Here is a 19,171-nt window from a genome sequence, read left to right as displayed (position 1 = left end):
TTTTTTTCTCATTTAGTAATATCAGAAATTCTGCAATTCAAGTAAATACTGCAAAAGTACTTCTTTAGCTCAGTCTGTTAATGGAGAGTTGATTTTTGCGACCCAGGGGAGGGGAGACAATGGGATTTTTTAATAACAATCATGCTCTCATATTACAAAATCACAAAAATGTCAGAATTAACAATATGTACTTTTGTTCTTTTTAGTATTCTGTAAATAACTTACTGGATCAACCTCCCTTGGTACCAAATCAAAATCTGTTGGTATGAAATCATTCTTTTCTGGTAATGTTAAGTTTTCATTTTCTCTACATTTACTCCACATCTGTAATAGTTATTCATTATATAAAAAATGTTTGAGACAAGTCATTAATATCAAAAATATAATGACAGTTAATACCTTTTGAGAGTTAACAAGTCTTTATTCATCATTGTTTCCAGTGTAAATTCAGATAAGTTCTCATATTCATAGTTTTTTTAAAGATCTTATAATTTTATTTTAATACTGATTTATTATAATGTATCTTTTCAAAATAATCAGCTGAATGTGTAAAATCCAAACATATTAGAAAAACAGGAAAGTCTCCATAGTAAACAAATGTCCCATTCACACTATCATTTTCTATGTGGACTGTGAAATTGAGGTCAAAACTCTTAGTTGGCATTAAGATTAGAAAGATCATATTGTAGGGAATATGTGTACTAAGTTTCAAGTTGATTGAACTTCAACTTCATCAAAAACTTTTAAACAAAAGCGTTAACCTGAAGTGGGACAGACAAACAGACAAATGGGGGATGCATAATACCCCTATGGAAAGGCATAAAAAACTGATGAGCATACATGAATCGATAATCCCTTCTAATTCAAAGCCTGATACAAATATAACATTTACCTGTATTTTAGAGTCTGGGATATCTTCAATACTATAATCTGTACCATACCATTTTTCTTTGATGTTAGTTTTATCTTCAAACTTCCTACTTACTACAAAGATCCTGAAAGTGAAATGTTTAAACTTTAATTCTAGAACACAAGGATCTATCCTTTACATTTTAAAATAAAGTTCAAATACTGTACTTCCCTCAAATGCAGAATTTTATTAAGATAACAGAATACTTGATTTTAAATAAATGTAAGATTGGATTAAGACTAAAATCATTTGAACACTTAACTAATTATCAAAAAGTGATAAACTGGAATTTGACAATAAAATGTTACTGATAAGGAAGACAATATCCCATATATTACTTACACTTAAAAGAGAAACAACTGTACAACACAGGCCAATAATGAGAATAATAAACAATGCATAACCAGATCAAATAAAAATTGCTTATTATTTTGTTTCATCATTAAAATTATCATTTTTTTAAAAAGCACAACTGTTAATCTAACTTTTATAATTATTTATGCATTGTGAGGTTTGTTTCGCAAACATAACTATATTTTTAACATCTTACTGTCACCTTTAACCCAGAGTTCAATCTTACCTCATTCTGTCAGGCTGAAGTTTGTCCAATACCATTGTGATCAAATCAGGTTGGAATTCTGACATTAAGTAGGGTCCACTTAACACTTCAGATAAACTGTATTTCTGAAGAAGAAAAAAATTGGATTTTATTCAGGGAGGGAGTGTGGTAAGCATATCTTTTGATACCTTTACCTGAAAAGCACACTGTAGATAGATTTTTCCATACGTATACGAAAAACATTTATCATTTTCATATTTCTTTTCCCTATCTTAAAAGTTTTTCTACAAAATTATGAAAGGCTGTTTTTTAAAACAAAATAATATATATGAATTACTTGTATGTCTCTATTATGTGTATGATTAAGGAGATTTACTTACATGTATAAGGCCAGCAACTTGTGTTGTGTAGTTTCTTGGCTTTTCCTTCCCTTTAAATCTAAATGTCATTGCACTCAAATCCTAAAATCGAAAATAAGGTCAATATATTTCTTTATATAAGAAATTCTTAATTTGCGATGCCATCTGCTGTATAAAGATGAATAGGTATGATTGACTGGCTGGATTTGGTGTTGTTGGTCATGGCAGATATCTAATATTCTATTTATTCTATCTGCAACTTTTATAGATTTGGAACAGTTTAAAGCTAGAAGAATAGTATAACCAGATGCTCCGCAGGGCGCAGCTTTATACGACCGCAGAGGTTGAACCCTGAACGGTTGGGGCAAGTATGGACACAACATTCAAGCTGGATTCAGCTCTAAATTTGGATTGTGATTAAATAGTTGACACAGCATAGCTTTCTGACACAGAATGAATGTGGTCTAATGAACTTAAAAAATTTTTTTTGCCTTTGAGCAATTCACTATGCTGTTGAATATTAATCCTCTCAAAAAAATGTTTGAAGAAATTTTCTTTTTATTTATGAAATCTGAAGTGAAAAAAATTGACCCCCCAATTTATTTTTCACATCCCCATTTCCCTTATTTCAAAACTGATCTCAATTCAAATTTCTAATGAAGTTTGCAACAATAACTACTCATTTAAATACATCATAAAATATTAAAATGTAAAAAAAGTGCTTGTTATCACTGAATGGTAAAGATTGTTTTAATCTATCAGTTGGTAGTAAAAGTGAATATACATTGTATATTGTATAAAACAATGATTTAAGTTGATTCAACTACTATTCTGGACAAAGAAAGATAACTCCAATTGAAATCCAATTGGAATTTCTTGCTATTGCACAATATCGTGCAATTAGATATTTTTTGCTATTGTGCAATACTGTGCAATTGAAAATATTTGCTATTGCACAATACTGTGCAATTGAAGATTTCTTGCTATTGCACAATACTGTGCAATTGAAGATTTCTTGCTATTGCTGAATACTGTGCAATTGAAAATTTCTTGCTATTGCACAATACTTAATATAATAATTTTGGATCCTGATTTGGACCAACTTGAAAACCGGGCCCATAATCAAAAATCTAAGTACATGTTTAGATTCAGCATATCAAAGAGGCCCAAGAATTCAATTTTTGTTAAAATCAAACTTAGTTTAATTTTGGACCCTTTGGACTTTAATGTAGACCAATTTTAAAACGGGACCAAAAATTAAGAATCTACATACACAGTTAGATTTGGCATATCAAAGAACCTCAATTATTCAATTTTGATGAAATCAAACAAAGTTTAATTTTGGACCCTTTGGGCTCTTTATTCCTAAACTGTTGGGACCAAAACTCCCAAAATCTATACCAACCTTCCTTTTATGGTCATAAACCTTGTGTTTAAATTTCATAGATTTCTATTTACTTATACTAAAGTTATGGTGCGAAAACCAAGAAAAATGCGTATATGGGTCCCTTTTTGGCCCCTAATTTCCTAAACTGTTGGGACCTAAACTCCCAAAATCAATACCAACCTTCCTTTTGTGGTCATAAACATTGTGTTTAAATTTCATTGATTTCTATTTACCTAAACTAAAGTTATTGTGCGAAAACCAAGAATAATGCTTATTTGGGCCCTTTTTGGCCCCTAATTCCTAAAATGTTGGGACCAAAACTCCCAAAATCAATCCCAACCTTCCTTTTGTGGTCATTAACCTTGTGTTAAAATTTCATAGATTTCTATTCACTTTTACTAAAGTTAGAGTGCGAAAACTAAAAGTATTCGGACGACGACGACGACGACGACGCAGACGACGACGCCAACGTGATAGCAATATACGACGAAAAATTTTTCAAATTTTGCGGTCGTATAAAAACCTTATGTTGTGTTGGTCCATATACAGCCCATAGATGTTGTGATTATTTTTGTTGATTGGTTGCTGTCTCCAATTACATACCCACATCTCCTTTTATTCATAGTTTCATTTTGAGATAACATATTTCTTTGGAATTTTTTTTTATTAAATAAACATAATTTCTTAAACATTGATAATCAACAACTCTTTCAGCTTATTATCTACCCTGTTTTTGTCAAGTGGAGTGTGTGAGGTTGTACAGAGCAGGTTTTGATAAAGACTCACTACACAGAACAGAAAACTGCATTCTAAATAATTGCCCTGTGTTCTATATTGGTTCCATTGCCTGTTTATCCCTTACCTAACATTCATCAAATATCCATTGTTTAGGGCCTTCTCTCTTCAACATGTTAAAGTGCTGATATGTCAAAGTTATGATGTCATCAATGTGTTCTATATTGGTTTCATCATTGGTTCATCTCTTACCTTAAATTCATCAAATATCCATTGTTGAGGGCCTTCTATCTTCAACATATTAAAGTACTGATAAGTCAAAGTTATAATGTCATCAATGTGTTCTATATTGGTTATATCATTGGTTGATCTCGTTAATACCTTGCATTCATCAAATATCCATTGTTTAGGGCCTTCTCTCTTCAACATGTTAAAGTACTGATATGTCAAAGTTATGATGTCATCAATATGTTATGTAACATACAAAGGGAAATAACTATTGTAACACAGCTGAAATTGATGTTGATGTTGAAATAACAAATATTATTATAAATCCCAAAGTAACTTGAATAGCATTTCTATTATAAAGTAGAGTACAAAGGACAAGGTATGACAAGAGGTGTTTTTGGCCCCCTTCCCAAATAAGTTTATATGTACATCATTGCATGATGGCCTCAGTATAGAAACTATTCAAAACTCTAATTTTTTTATGTTCAGGTTAAAGGAAGGTTGCTTAGCAACGAATTTTTTAAATAGCCAAATTATCACTTATGCATTGCTTTCTCATTACACATTAGCATAATTCAAAATAGTAATGTTTGTTTAACAATAACTTGAGGTTGCAAATGAAAAGTCACTTCAATTTCAGTTCAAAAGCATCTGGTTTTTATATGAGACTACCATCTTTTTTGTATCCACATGCGTTTTTGAAATTGCAGATTTTTCAAATTTTTGAGACAGGGTCCATTTGTGTCATTTTGACACATCTAGGTTGCATTTTGTAAATACAGCTGTTTCTCAAAACACGCCTCTTTTGGGGAGAACTTGAATATTCATAGAAAATTCATTTTGTTTACATACTTGTTCCCAGTAATGCTCTCTGTGTTCCATCTCACAGAGACATAACTTGGCAATGCTACCAGTAAATAAACATGTGCATATTGTTTACATTGAAATCTGTGGTAACCTTTCATTAGAGGTAGGGTTAGTTTAAACTTTTGAGAAGTTCAGGGAATATAAAAACGTTGAAAATATGCCCCAAAGCCCTATACTATATTTTGACCTTTGAAAAAAATTGTGGTGCAGATGAACATTCAATTCTAGAATAAGATTTTTTTCAAAACTTCATAGTAAAAGTGGTTCAGTTTTAGCCGTAAAAAGAGATCCTATGGGAAATTGCATTGTCAATATTTACAGAATGCAACCTCTAGTTTTAAATATAAATGCATAAAGTTGACAATGGAAATGGAAAATATGTTAAAGAGACAAAAACCTGATCAAAAAACAGATAACAGGCAAAGGCCACCAATGGGTCTTCCACGCATTAATAATCCTGCACCAGGAGGTGGTCCTCAGCTGGCTTCTACATAAAAATTGTGCATACTACCATATCTATTGCAGTACTTTACAAAAAAATAACTAAAATACCCAACTCTAAGGAAAAATGAAAAGACCTTTATCAAATGGCAAAATCAAAAGCTCTTATACATCAAACATATGGAAACAATTGTCATATTCCTGACTTGGTACAGGCATTTATTTTCTTATGTAGTAATGGGGAGTTGAACTGGTCTCATACTCCACAATAGAAAAGACAATCTATAGTGTTTCTATTTATGTTCCATTTCCAATCTTCTCAACTTTTGTGTCCGTATCAAAAGAATAAGATACAATTTTTAGATAATTTTTATTGATTGTTTTGATAGACATATCACTGATGATTATAATGCCCAATTATAAAAATTCAGTATGTGAAAAATCAACAATATTAAACTGCAAGTGCAGTTATTTACTACATTTATATATACCAGACATATGTTCAACAGTGAGAATACATATTTTTTTCATTTATGAAAGAACACTGTTTTTATGATTTATGATTGTATAAAATAACTGCACAAAATACATTGAATGTCATTCCATTTCAAAGTAAATCATTAAAACACAATGTCTGCATGTCTGCAACCGCCTTAAACCACAAATTTAAACACATACTGGATAAACAGGCTGAATGGCAGACTAGAAATCATAATGCCATTTTCAGAGAAAAATAAAATAAATAAAAGACTTTTATATTGATTTTGTGATTATGAAAAACACCCCCCTCAATCCTTCAACAATTTCTGAACATAAAGTCAGCAATTTTCTTATTGATATGTAACTTGATAACTAGTTTTTCTTGACATATGTCTAGATGAACCTATTTGATAACTAATAAGTAGTTATGGACATATGTTTTAGATGCTTTTATTACTGGTAAATGACTGTAACTAGCAGTTCTAGACATCACTCTGAACCTTGTTGATACCATCTTTAGAAGTATAATAGGCTGTTTCGGGTACTTACAAACTTATCACTTTTTAGTGCTATAAAACAGATTTTGCCCAACCATACATAGGTCTCTTTTGGTAATATACACCTAATGTTTTTAGGTATTTGTACATCTTTGTTTTTAATGTTTGTGTTTGAGAGTTTCAGGTGTAGGTAAATTCAGAATAAAACCCTTTAAATGCAGAAAAATTATAAAGTGGTAATTATGTGTTTAAGTGTGTGTTTGAAATTCAATTACAAATACTATTTCATATTAAGCATAATAAGAAATCTATCATACCGGTATACAAATATACTGTTAATTCCAAAATTATTTTGTACAAGTAAAAGAGAGGGATATACATAAATTATACAGCTATATCAACTGTTTTAACCAATGTCGACCCAGAGACTGAAGAGCAGGTGCTTTATGCAATTTGAAGAAATGCTGAAATCAATAAATGCAGTAAGAAATACAAATACAATTCTTAATTGATGCCATAACAAACAGGACATATTTACCTAATAAGAAAAATATCTTATAAATTTCTAAAATTACATCAACATATATCAGTATGCAAAAACATAGAAAAATGACAACAATAAAACATTCTTATAGTTTCCTCAATTGCATTGCAATAGTTTTATATTGGGATATTGGTCTATATGCTTAATATTAATTCTACCAGATGTAAAGAATATTCTGAGTCTATAGTGTAAAACAGTTATTTAATTTCTGAATAATACAAAAATATACTTTGCATACATTTTTCAGTTTTGTATGAATTTTACCTTCTTCACAAAATGTCTGGTGATTCTAAGGAATTATTTTTAATAGCACTTTTTTTGTTTGCATAAATTTCAATCTTGAATACATGAATTTTTTCAATGAAATATGAAATACTTCCTATACTGTAATTTAAGAAAAGAAATTATGAAATCGTTTAATTAATCAATTTGGAAAATAAAATATATTACAGAATTGATAATGATTTTAACAGAAAAATAAAAGGAAGCTAAAATTCCATCAAGAGCCATTTTCATACTCAACTAGAGTTGAATCAAAAAATATGTTTCATTCAGTCTTTTAATTTTATCACAATTATTCTTCCTATCAAAAGAATTATCATAATTTAGATCTAGCTTTCTGTAGGTCTATATAAGGCCTTGGTAATGGATAAAGTCCCATGTCTCTTTTGAACTCGGCTACACTGGTAACAACCATAGGCTGAAAAAGACAATCATTGAAATTCTCATAAAAATAAAGTATGTAAAGTACAGTCTATAAAGGACACAATTTACTTCTTTTCAAAAAAGGTCCTTTGGTTTCAACTTTATCATAATATATCACAAAAGGTCACTATGTGTTTCTTAAAATAGATCCCATTTAATGTTATCCAAACAAATCTCATCATTACAGTATATTGCAGGCTCTGAAGTTAGCATGTTTTAGAGAACATATCAAGAAAGGATGATTTTGTGCATTTATTGGATTTTAAGTCTAATTGAAATTTTCTGAAATAAAGTCATTTTCAGAGGTAACATAATTACCGGAGGTAATTCGGGAGAAGGCAGCAGATTGTTTCCATCCTCAGTAGTTTCTGTTGTTTGTTTTTCTCCATTTGTCTCTGTTAATTCCTTCTCTCCATTTACGGAGGAAACAACATGAATAGAAAACTTCTTCCTATATGGAGCACCAACAGCTATTCTATCCTAAAATATACAATATGCAAGTTTAATATACAATAAAATAGATATTTCCGTAGAGATGCATTTTGTTATTTGATTTTGCCATGCGATTATGGACTTTCCGAATTGATTTTCCTCTAAGTTCAGTATTTTTGTGATTTTCTTTTTTTCAATATAACACCCAATCCCTGTACTGTACAGCACTAAAATATGTTTGAGGATTTTTTAGGGGAAAAAAATAAAACAGGAGATTCAGTAATTCTTTCTGTTGTTATCATGTTGTTGGGTTGCTGTCTTGTTGTTAAAACAATTTAATTAATTACATGTATCTAAAATTATGGAAAATGGATGAATTATGTTGAAAGAAGGTCAAAATTTCTGATCATTATAAATCCTTTGCAGTCATAAATCTTTACTTTAAAGTCCAAATAAGTTAAATGAGATGTGATAATAAAATCAGGTAGTCCATTAAAACCTCTTTTTTGTTAATATAAGTTATTTGTGTTGTTGGGTTGCTGTCTAATTTATATATACCCCGTATATTCCACATATCATATCATTTTATAGAATATTTTCTTGATAATTGACAACAGCAATGGTGGATCATGTTACATTAAGTTCACAGTGACCTACATTTCATACGGTTATACTTTGATCATTTAGGTTCATTTTTTATTAAAAGTTAGGATCTTTCTTTCAGTTGTATCATTTCCTTAGTTTTGACAATATTGTAATTCTATATACATGTATATAATAAGTCAAAAATTACTACATATACAGGGTTGTCAATAAGATTTAAAGTAGGAGGCTAAATCATAAAAGTAGCAGGCAACACCGGCGGAAGGCATAGCCGTTCAGTGCGACGAGCTTGCTCGTTGCCCTTCACGGCGAGGGGTCTGGGGGCCGCTGAAGGACCCCAGAATTTTTTTTTAAAATGGTGCAAAATCCTGCACTCTGGGGGGCTCCTGAACTCTAATTTTGTTCTTTGAAAACACCATTTTTTTTAATGATGATAAGGTAAATGAGCAGCAAGATGGTCATATTTTCATATAAAGTTGATCAAATAATATCATCAAGACTTTCAGCTAACAAGTTATTGAAGTTGTTTGCAAATTTTTGAGGAAAATGATGAAGGCATGACTCTGTAAGACATGGTGATCATTCAGGAAAAGATTTAAATTTGATTTTATTAGTTGAAAATATTTTTAATTTAACTGTAGACATGCAATTATTCAAATAGTTCTAACCCATAGAAAACATTTTTCAGTATTAATAATTTCAAATACTTATCTCAATAAATCAAATGATGAATTCAATGGACTGTTTAAGGCAAAAAGGATGCACTTTTGAAATTACAATAATCTAGAATTTAAAATCTTGGTATTAAAATATTTTTTTGTGAGTTATTAATTGAAGTGTTATAATTAAGAAAGGAAAAATGGGGTCATGGGTCAAAATATTTAACCCTGTATCATAGGGAGAAAAAAACAGAGATCAAACATCTGACAGAAATTCCAGAACCTGGCCAAAGTACATCCTTGAATGCAAAATGCAAGACATTCATTTTTTATTATTATTACTTGGATCAGTTGAGTCAGAGCATGAGTGTGTGTGTTTTCTTTTTCATTTTTTTTTAATAGCATTCATTGTGTCATGTATGTTTGGGGATGTTAAGTAAGACCTATTGTTTGTGCTAATAGTATATCCTCCTTTACACCGTATATCTCTTGGTGTCAGGTAGTACTCCTAGTATTTATGATATATGAGGCTACACAATGACATGCAGACAACTAACACAATTTTTTTCTTTTATTTCAAAACTTAAAGAAAGGCCATGGGACAGGTATGCATAAGATTTATGGTAAAAATAAACAGATAAAGAGTCTGCTTTTAAGAGGCTCTATCACTGACTTAAAAACAAGAAAATGAAAATCACATAATGAAAATAATGTGATGTCTGCTTTTACGAGACAGGACATTGCTCTTTTTTTCATTTCTTGGTAGGGCGACTGCATGAACATTACCAAGGAGGGTGTCTCAATTATAATTTGAATGCAAATGTGAGGCCCCTCATGGGGGGTCCTAGTAATCACATAATCACCATTTTTTTGCCAATATAATCACATAATCATTAAATATTTGCTTATCTTTAGTAATCAAATAATCATAAACTAAAAATACAGTCCTAGGTAATCAAATAATCATGAAATATTTGGCTTAATAATCAAATAATCATTAAAAAAACGGCCAAGTAATCACATAATCAAAAACCCCATGAGGGCCCTCAAATGTCATAGAACACACCTTTTTTTCGCTTCGTTGTCGTTTGAAAAAAATCCGAAATCCTTTTCATTTTTCTGACTCTGCTTCACTTTTTCTTTAATGACTGGTTACAAAATCTCGTTATTACTATTAATGCATACTTTTCCTGGTTTCAGTACAAAATCTGATAGTACTTTGCAACGAACTCAACAACCAGCATCTATTTTAACGGAAATCTAATTTTATTAACCAATCAGAAATGCCGTTATATATCTATCTTGATTGTGCTAGATAGTGACCGACGATCTAAAACTAAAAGTACGATATATTTTTTGACATCAGAAAAACAACCGATGGAGATTTGATTACAAACGACTATTTCAATCGGCAATCGGTTCTTAATGAATACGCTGCATATAGATAAAAAAATATTAATATTTTGGACACAAGGAATTTGTGAATCTATACATAACACAATGTATTATCTTACTTTGAAAAAACTGAAGACATCTTCTTTCTTCACAGTTTTCAAAAATTCAACTTCCACAGTTTCTGAAAATAATCATATTTTTTACATAAATGATATTAGATATATTTTAAATGCTTACTTAAATAATCTGTTGACACAAAGATATCCAAGACTTTTGTAAATTTGATAATAAAATGCAAATGTTGAAGTATAATTGGCAATATTTAACTAGAGGCTCTAAAGAGCCTGTGTCGCTCACCTTGGTCTATGTCCATATTAAACAAAGGACACAGATAAATTCATGACAAAATTGTGTTTTGTGATGGTGATGTGTTTGTAGATATTACTTTACTGAACACTCTTGCTTTAAACAATATATCTATCTATAATGCACTATGACCAGTAGTTAGAGAGAAAAACATTTTGTAAAAATTACCAAAATTTACAAATTTATAAAAATTTGACCAGTAGTTAGAGAGAAAAACATTTTGTAAAAATTACCAAAATTTACAAATTTATAAAAATTGTTAAAGTTGACTCAAAAGGGCAATAACTCCTTAAGGGGTCAATTGAACATTTTGCTCATGTAAACTTATTTGTAGATCCTACTTTGCTGAACATTATTGCTGTTTTAAGTTTATCTCTATCTATAATAATATTCAAGATAATAACCAAAAACGGCAAAATTTCCTTAAAATCTCCAATTCAGAGGCAGCAACCCAACAACCGGTTGTCATCTGAAAATTTCTAGGCAGATAGATCTTGACTTGATAAACAATTTAAACCCATGTCAGATTTGCTCTTATTGCTTTGGTTTCAGAGTTATAAGGGTGCAATCAACAGTTTTTTTCTATGACGTCATATTTAGAGGGACCATGTATAAGTGACCCTTAGTGGTGGACTAATTAATAAAGATACTTGTATAAAACTAGATATCATTGGAATCAGAATGTTCTCTAGTTTATAATGGAATAAAAAAAAAGTGTACTTTTAATAGTATAAAAAAGTTTTATCCAGAGACACTGGGAAAAACATTGTCTAATTTAAGCTTAAAAAACCTGAAATCAGGTCATGTGCACACCCCTGAAGACATGATACCTGCACATTTTTCATAATCAAAATTGTATGAATTTCATAGATTTTTACCTGGTCTTTCAAAAAATTCATGCTTCAGGGTACATTTGCCTGCTCCGTAAAGAGCTACAGTGGCTGCAAATAAGTTTTCAATTTTCACTGCCAAAAAACAGACTGTTTACAGTGTTGTCTCCCCTCAAAACATGTATATTTAATCTAATTTTTTAAATTATTTTAATCATTCAACCTGCTTTAATTGAAGTTAATTAACATATTTTTACAACCAAATACAAAAAACATGATACTTTTTCACCAATTATGTTGATAAAAAGGGACTCCCTCCATGTCTATTTCTAGTCGGGGAATAACCCCTAGTTTTATAAACGAAACTGTTTATAGCACTCTAAGCCAAAATCTACATTTTACCCCTATGTTCTATTTTAGCCATGGTGGCCATCTTGGTTGGCTGACCTGGTCACCCGATACATTTTTTAAATAAGATACCCAAATGCTTACTGTGGCCAAGTTTGGTTAAATTTGGTCCAGTAGTTTCAGAGGAGAAGAATTTTGTGAAAGTTAACAGACGACGCCGGACGACGAGTGATGAGAAAAGCTCACTTCGCCCTTCGGGCCAGGTGAGCTAAAAATGTAAACTATGCAGATAATTCAAAGTCAATGTACCATGACTAGAGGTTCAATGTTGAATAATCTCCATTGAAATGAGAAATGCCAATGCGTATAAAACTGCATACCAAATATCACTGACTGAACATTAGTTGTTCATACTTATATCAATACAAACAATAAGTAAAACATTCAAAGTCAATAGACCATCTCTCTATAGAAATGAGATGCGCTAATACTAATACATCTGCATATAAAACTTCATTGACCTACCACTAATACTTCCCCTTAAAAAAATATTCAAAGTTAATAGACCATGACCGAGGGGACAGGACCTAATAATCTCCATGGAAATGGAATGTTCAAATGCTTAAACATCTCCATACTTAACCTAGTTGCAACACCAATTATGGTTCCCCTTACATTGATATAATCACAACCGTGTACTGAAAACTAAGCAAAAGTTTTAAAGTCAACAGACCGTGTCTGAAGGGAGTGGTGCCAAATAATCAGCATGAAAATCAAATATCATTGACCTCTACTAGATCCCCATAAACTGACCTAATCTAAAACTAATACATTGTTGACTCTTGTCACTTACATCAAAAATAGCACGCCTTAGTCTCACTTTTTAAACTTAGTCCACCATGAGAATAGGTAAATGTGTGATTTTCAAAGGGAGATGTTCCGTTTCCTGCCCTCTCAAAAAATTACAAACAGAAATGTCAAAGTCTGTGAGTTTTATCAGCCGTTATCAAGAACATACAGATTTACAAACTGACATAAGCAGAAAGGATGAGTCTGTGTTTTGATGTTCCAAACCTCTCAAATTCACTAAATTGAAAATCTGAACAGTAGGAGAAATACTTCATGCCACATTACCACTGATGCCCTGCAGATTAAGGAAGTGTGAAGTTGACGTAAGATGACAAAAATAATCTCATGTTCTATATGAATATATGTATTCACTGTCATTCAAAACAATGATAAAGAGTTAAAGCTTAATGTTATCTATGTTGATTTTCAATTTGAATTCATCTTAACATTGTGACATGATTCTAAATCGTCCTGTTTAAACCGACACATTTTCATGGTCCCAAAATATGCCTTTCCTTGCAGAAAAAACCTGAGTATTCAAACACCCTGCTTATTTCAAATTTTTTTTATAGTCCCCTAGTGTGTCAGATAATACAGGTTACACTGTATATGCAAATGGTTGCTTTTGTTGTTTTCTTGTTAGTTTTTATTCTTACCTCTGTCAAAATTATACTGTTGAGATAATATTTCTGACCAGTATCTAGAATTTTGTCCTGATATCTTTTTAGGTTTCTCCATACGTTTAGACACAAGAGCCTTCAAATGTTTCTGGAATGCTTCATCTGTCATTTCTTTGATGTAGTCCTGTGTGGAAATCAAAGGTTTGAAATTAAATGAAGGCTTTTGAAAAAAAATGTATCAGTGACGGATCCAGGGGTTGGGGGTTATGGTGGTTGGACCCTCTTTTTTTGGACGATAAATGCATTTGAATTGCAACATTTGGTTGGAACCCCCCTTTATCCTGAGTTGGGAACCCTCCTTTGAAAAAGACTTGATCCACCTCTGTGTAAGATGCATATTAATTTGGATAAAAGAGAGATGTCATATCTTAATCCAAAATAAAAGTTATATGAAAGAAGACATATATTACACAAGTATGTTTGGTTTCATTCCTTATGTTATAATGCCCAATCAAACACATAGTATTGTTTGATGTCATAGTTGTAAAAATAATAACTTTTTGATCAAGTAATCAAATATATCCATGAAACAATGATATATGTGGTAAATGATCAAATTCTAAGTCTTTGAAAGTTTTAATGTCAGCTTTTAAGATAAAATTTGTTTAATATCCCCAATAACTGAATCTTGTACCACCTTATAAAGTTGTTAAAAAATAAGTTCCAATTAGTCTAAAACCTGACGTATAGCCAATTGCTCAGGTGTGTATAAATATGTCACATAAAGCAAAGCAATCTTAACAATATTGATTTCAAATATAAAATCAGCTTCAAAATAAATACAAATTAAAGTTTATTCTGTGTGTAACAATTTCCATGGATTCAAGAAAAATTATTTTAGTAGGTACTTATGAATAAAAGATTTCAAAAATTCTACATGCAAATTAATAAGGAAATGTTTATTTCATTAAACATTGAATTCGAAGTTCAAGTTCAAGTTTATCCTTTAACTCCACAAAACTGTGAACCTTTCAAAAATAATGAATCTGCAGTATAAATTAGTTACTGTGAAAATGTAAAAGATGTTTTTTAGTATCAATACCAAGTGTTTAATTTGTGACTTACATCCATACTATTTAGGAATGCTTCTACTCTTTTCTCTACATACTCAGGAGATCTATCAGACTGTATAATAACCCTCAGTCCTTGTACACCATTAGATCTTCTCACTCCACTGAATACTATATAACCTGGAAATAAGGGATAAAAAATCAATGCATGTATCAAGAAACCATACTCAATGGTTTTTAGTGAAACATGATTCATAACAAAACTTTTATTCGACAGCAATATATATACATGTATATACTATTCAAGCTTTGCATAATAATGAATAATCATATCATAAATATGAAGGTAAATCCAGAACCAGATGCTCCGCAGGGTGTAGCTTTATACGACCGCAGAGGTTGAACCCTGAACAGTTGGGGCAAGTATGGACACAACATTCAAGCTGGATTCAGCTCTAAATTTGGATTGTGATTAAATAGTTGACACAGCATAGGTTTCTGACACAGAATGAATGTGTTCTAATGAACTTAAAATTTTAGTTTTCTCTTAGAGCAATTCACTATGCTGTTGAATATTAATCCTCTCAAAAAAATGTTTGAAGAAATTTTCTTTTTTATTTATGAAATTTCAAATGAGAAAAATTGAACCCAATTTTTTTAATCACATCCCCCTTTCCCTTATTCCAAAACTAATCTCAATTAAAATTTCTAATGGAGTTTGCAACAATAACTACTCATTTAAATACATCATAAAATATTAAGATGTAAAAAAACTGCTTGTTATCACTGAATGGTAAAGATTATTTTAATTTATCAGTTGGTAGTAAAAAGTGAATATACATTGTATATTGTATATAACAAAGATTTAAGTTGATTCTGGACAAAGAAAGATAACTCCAATTAAAAAAAAATCTTGCTATTGCACAATATTTTGCAATTAGATATTTCTTGCTTACTATTCTGGACAAAGAAAGATAACTCTAATTAAAAAAAAAATGCTATTTCACAATATAGTGCAATTAGATATTTCTTGCCATTGCGCAGTACTGTGCAATTGAAAAGACTTGCTATTGCACAATACTTAATATAATAATTTTAGATCCTGATTTGGACCAACTTGAAAACTGGGCCCATAATAAAAAATCTAAGTACATTTTTGGATTCAGCATATCAAAGAACCCCAAGATTTCAATTTTTGTTAAAATCAGACTAAGTTTAATTTTGGACCCTTTGGACTTAAGGGTAGACCAATTTAAAAACAGGACCAAAAATGAAGAATCTACATACACAGTTAGATTTGGTATATCAAAGAACCCCATTTATTCAATTTTTGATGAAATCAAACAAAGTTTAATTTTGGACCCCGATTTGGACCAACTTGAAAACTGGGCCAATAATCAAGAATCTAAGTACATTTTTAGATTCAGCATATCAAAGAACCTAACTGATTCATTTTTTGTCAAAATCAAACTAAGTTTAATTTTGGACCCTTTGGACCCTTTGGACCTTAATGTAGACCAATTAGAAAACGGGACCAAAAGTTAAGATCTACATACACAGTCATGACAGTTAGATTCGGCATATCAAAGAACCCCAATTATTCAATTTTGATGAAATCAAACAAAGTTTAATTTTGGACCCTTTGGGCCCCTTATTCTGTTGGGACCAAAACTCCCAAAATCAATACCAACCTTCCTTTTTATGGTCATAAACCTTGTGTTTAAATTTCATAGATTTCTATTTACTTATACTAACGTTATGGTGCGAAAACCAAGAAAAATGCTTATTTGGGTCCCTTTTTGGCCCCTAATTCCTAAACTGTTGGGACCTAAACTCCCAAAATCAATACCAACCTTCCTTTTGTAGTCATTAACATTGTGTTTAAAATTTCATTGATTTCTATTTACTTAAACTAAAGTTATTGTGCGAAAACCAAGAATAATGCTTATTTGGGCCCTTTTTTGGCCCCTAATTCCTAAACTGTTGAAACCAAAACTCCCAAAATCAATCCCAACCGTTCTTTTGTGGTCATAAACCTTGTGTCAAAATTTCATAGATTTCTATTAACTTAAACTAAAGTTATAGTGCGAAAACCAAGAAAATGCTTATTTGGGCCCTTTTTGGCCCCTAATTCCTAAAATGTTGGGACCAAAACTCCCAAAATCAATACCAACCTTCCTTTTGTGGTCATAAACCTTGTGTTAAAATTTCATAGATTTCCATTCACTTTTACTAAAGTTAGAGTGCGAAAACTAAAAGTATTCGGACGACGACGCCAACGTGATAGCAATACGACGAAAAATTTTTCAAATTTTGCGGTCGTATAAAAAGCTATGGCTAAACAAATAAAATGAAATTTCTTTTACTTTTGCAAATTTTTACACTTTTCTAAGTACAATGGATTTATCATTATTCATTGGATACCAATTTTAGTGGATTTCCACTTATAAATCAAATTTACAGGAAAGTACGAATTTTCTAAAGGCTTATATGTATATTTTAGGCAAAACAACAAAATCAAACTAGAGGCTCTCAAGAGCCTGTATCGCTCACCTGATTCTACTTGGGTTTTTGAAATCATATGAAAAAATATAAAATTTGGCTAAAAGTGACAACACAACCTCATTGATAAGGAAAGGAACATGTTTAATTTCATTCAAAAGTCCCCCACTGGCGGCCATCTTGGATGGCGGATCGGCTACAAAGTAACAACACTTGGTCAGCACCTCATAAGGAACATTCATGCCATGTTTGGTTTTATTCCATTCAGTGGTTCTCTAAAAGAAGTCATTTGTATGCATTTCCCATAGGGTCCTATGTTAAACTAAGTCCCCTGCTGGCGGCCATCTTGGATGATGGATCTGCTACAAAGTAACAACACTTGGTCAGCACCTCATAAGGAACATTCATGCAATGTTTAGTTTTATTCCATTCAGTGGTTCTCTAAAAGAAGTCATTTGTATGCATTTCCAATAGGGTCCTATGTTAAACTAAGTCCCTGCTGGCGGCCATCTTGGATAATGGATCGGCTACAAAGTAACAACACTTGGTCAGCACCACATTAGGAACATTCATGCCATGTTTGATTTCATTCCATTCAGTGGTTCTCTAAAAGAAGTCATTTGTATGCATTTCCCATAGGGTCCTATGTTAAACTAAGTCCCATGCTGGCGGCCATCTTGGATGATGGATGGGCTACAAAGAAACAACACATGGTCAGCACGGCATAAGAAACATTCATGCAATGTTTGGTTTCATTCCATTCAGTTGTTCTCTAAAAGAAGTCATTTGTATGCATTTCCCATAGGGTCCTATGTTAAACTAAGTCCCCCGCTGGCTTCCATCTTGGATAATGGATCGGCTACAAAGTAACAACACTTGGTCACCACCACATTAGGAACATTCATGCCATGTTTGATTTCATTCCATTCAGTGGTTCTCTAAAAGAAGTCATTTGTATGCATTTCCCATAGGGTCCTATGTTAAACTAAGTCCCCCGCTGGCGGCCATCTTGGATGATGGATTGGCTACAAAGTAACAACACTTGGTCAGCACTCCATAAGGAACATTCATGCTATGTTTGGTTTCATTCCATTTAGTGGTTCTCTAGAAGAAGTCATTTGTATGCATTTCCCATAGGGTCCTATGTTAAACTAAGTCCCCCGCTTGCGGCCATCTTGGATGATGGATCGGCTACAAAGTAACAACACTTGGTCAGCACTCCATAAGGAACATTCATGCTATGTTTGGTTTCATTCCATTTAGTGATTCTCTAGAAGAAGTCATTTGTATGCATTTCCCATAGGGTCCTATGTTAAACTAAGTCCCCCGCTGGCGGCCATCTTGGATGACGGATCGGCTACAAAGTAACAACACTTGGTCAGCACCCCATAAGGAACATTCATGCTATGTTTGGTTTTATTCCATTCAGTGGTTCTCTAAAAGAAGTCATTTGTATGCATTTCCCATAGGGTCCTATGTTAAACTAAGTCCCCCGCTGGCGGCCATCTTGGATGATGGATCGGCAACAAAGTAACAACACTTGGTCAGCACCTCATAAGGAACATTCATGCCATGTTTGGTTTCATTCAATTCAGTGGTTCTCTAAAAGAAGTCATTTGTATGCATTTCCCATAGGGTCCTATGTTAAACTAAGTCCCCTGCTGGCGGCCATCTTGGATGAAGGATCGGCTACAAAGTAACAACACTTGGTCAGCACCCCATAAGGAACATTCATGCTATGTTTGGTTTTATTCCATTCAGTGGTTCTCTAAAAGAAGTCATTTG

General features: G+C 31.9%; 1 protein-coding gene across 4 annotated transcripts in view; it reads right to left on the bottom strand.

The window, feature by feature from the left end:
- Positions 1-5,842: 5,842 nt before the first annotated feature.
- Positions 5,843-19,171, bottom strand: part of LOC143073042 (insulin-degrading enzyme-like) — a 61,735-nt gene continuing 48,406 nt past the window's right edge. For all 4 annotated transcript variants that reach the window (XM_076248275.1, XM_076248277.1, XM_076248276.1 and 1 more), the window contains 5 exons: positions 14,940-15,064; positions 13,851-13,998; positions 10,921-10,982; positions 8,031-8,192; positions 5,843-7,707 (listed from right to left, as the gene is read on the bottom strand). In XM_076248275.1, the coding sequence (XP_076104390.1) occupies positions 7,606-7,707; positions 8,031-8,192; positions 10,921-10,982; positions 13,851-13,998; positions 14,940-15,064 (599 nt within the window). In that variant the 3' untranslated portion in view covers positions 5,843-7,605. The remainder of the gene's footprint in view (positions 7,708-8,030; positions 8,193-10,920; positions 10,983-13,850; positions 13,999-14,939; positions 15,065-19,171) is intronic.

This window comes from Mytilus galloprovincialis, chromosome 4 (genome assembly GCF_965363235.1).
Source record: "Mytilus galloprovincialis chromosome 4, xbMytGall1.hap1.1, whole genome shotgun sequence".
NCBI classification, from domain to species: Eukaryota; Metazoa; Mollusca; class Bivalvia; order Mytilida; family Mytilidae; genus Mytilus; species Mytilus galloprovincialis.
The sequence above is the reverse complement of the archived record's forward strand: the minus strand, read 5'-3'. Positions and strand labels throughout refer to the sequence as shown.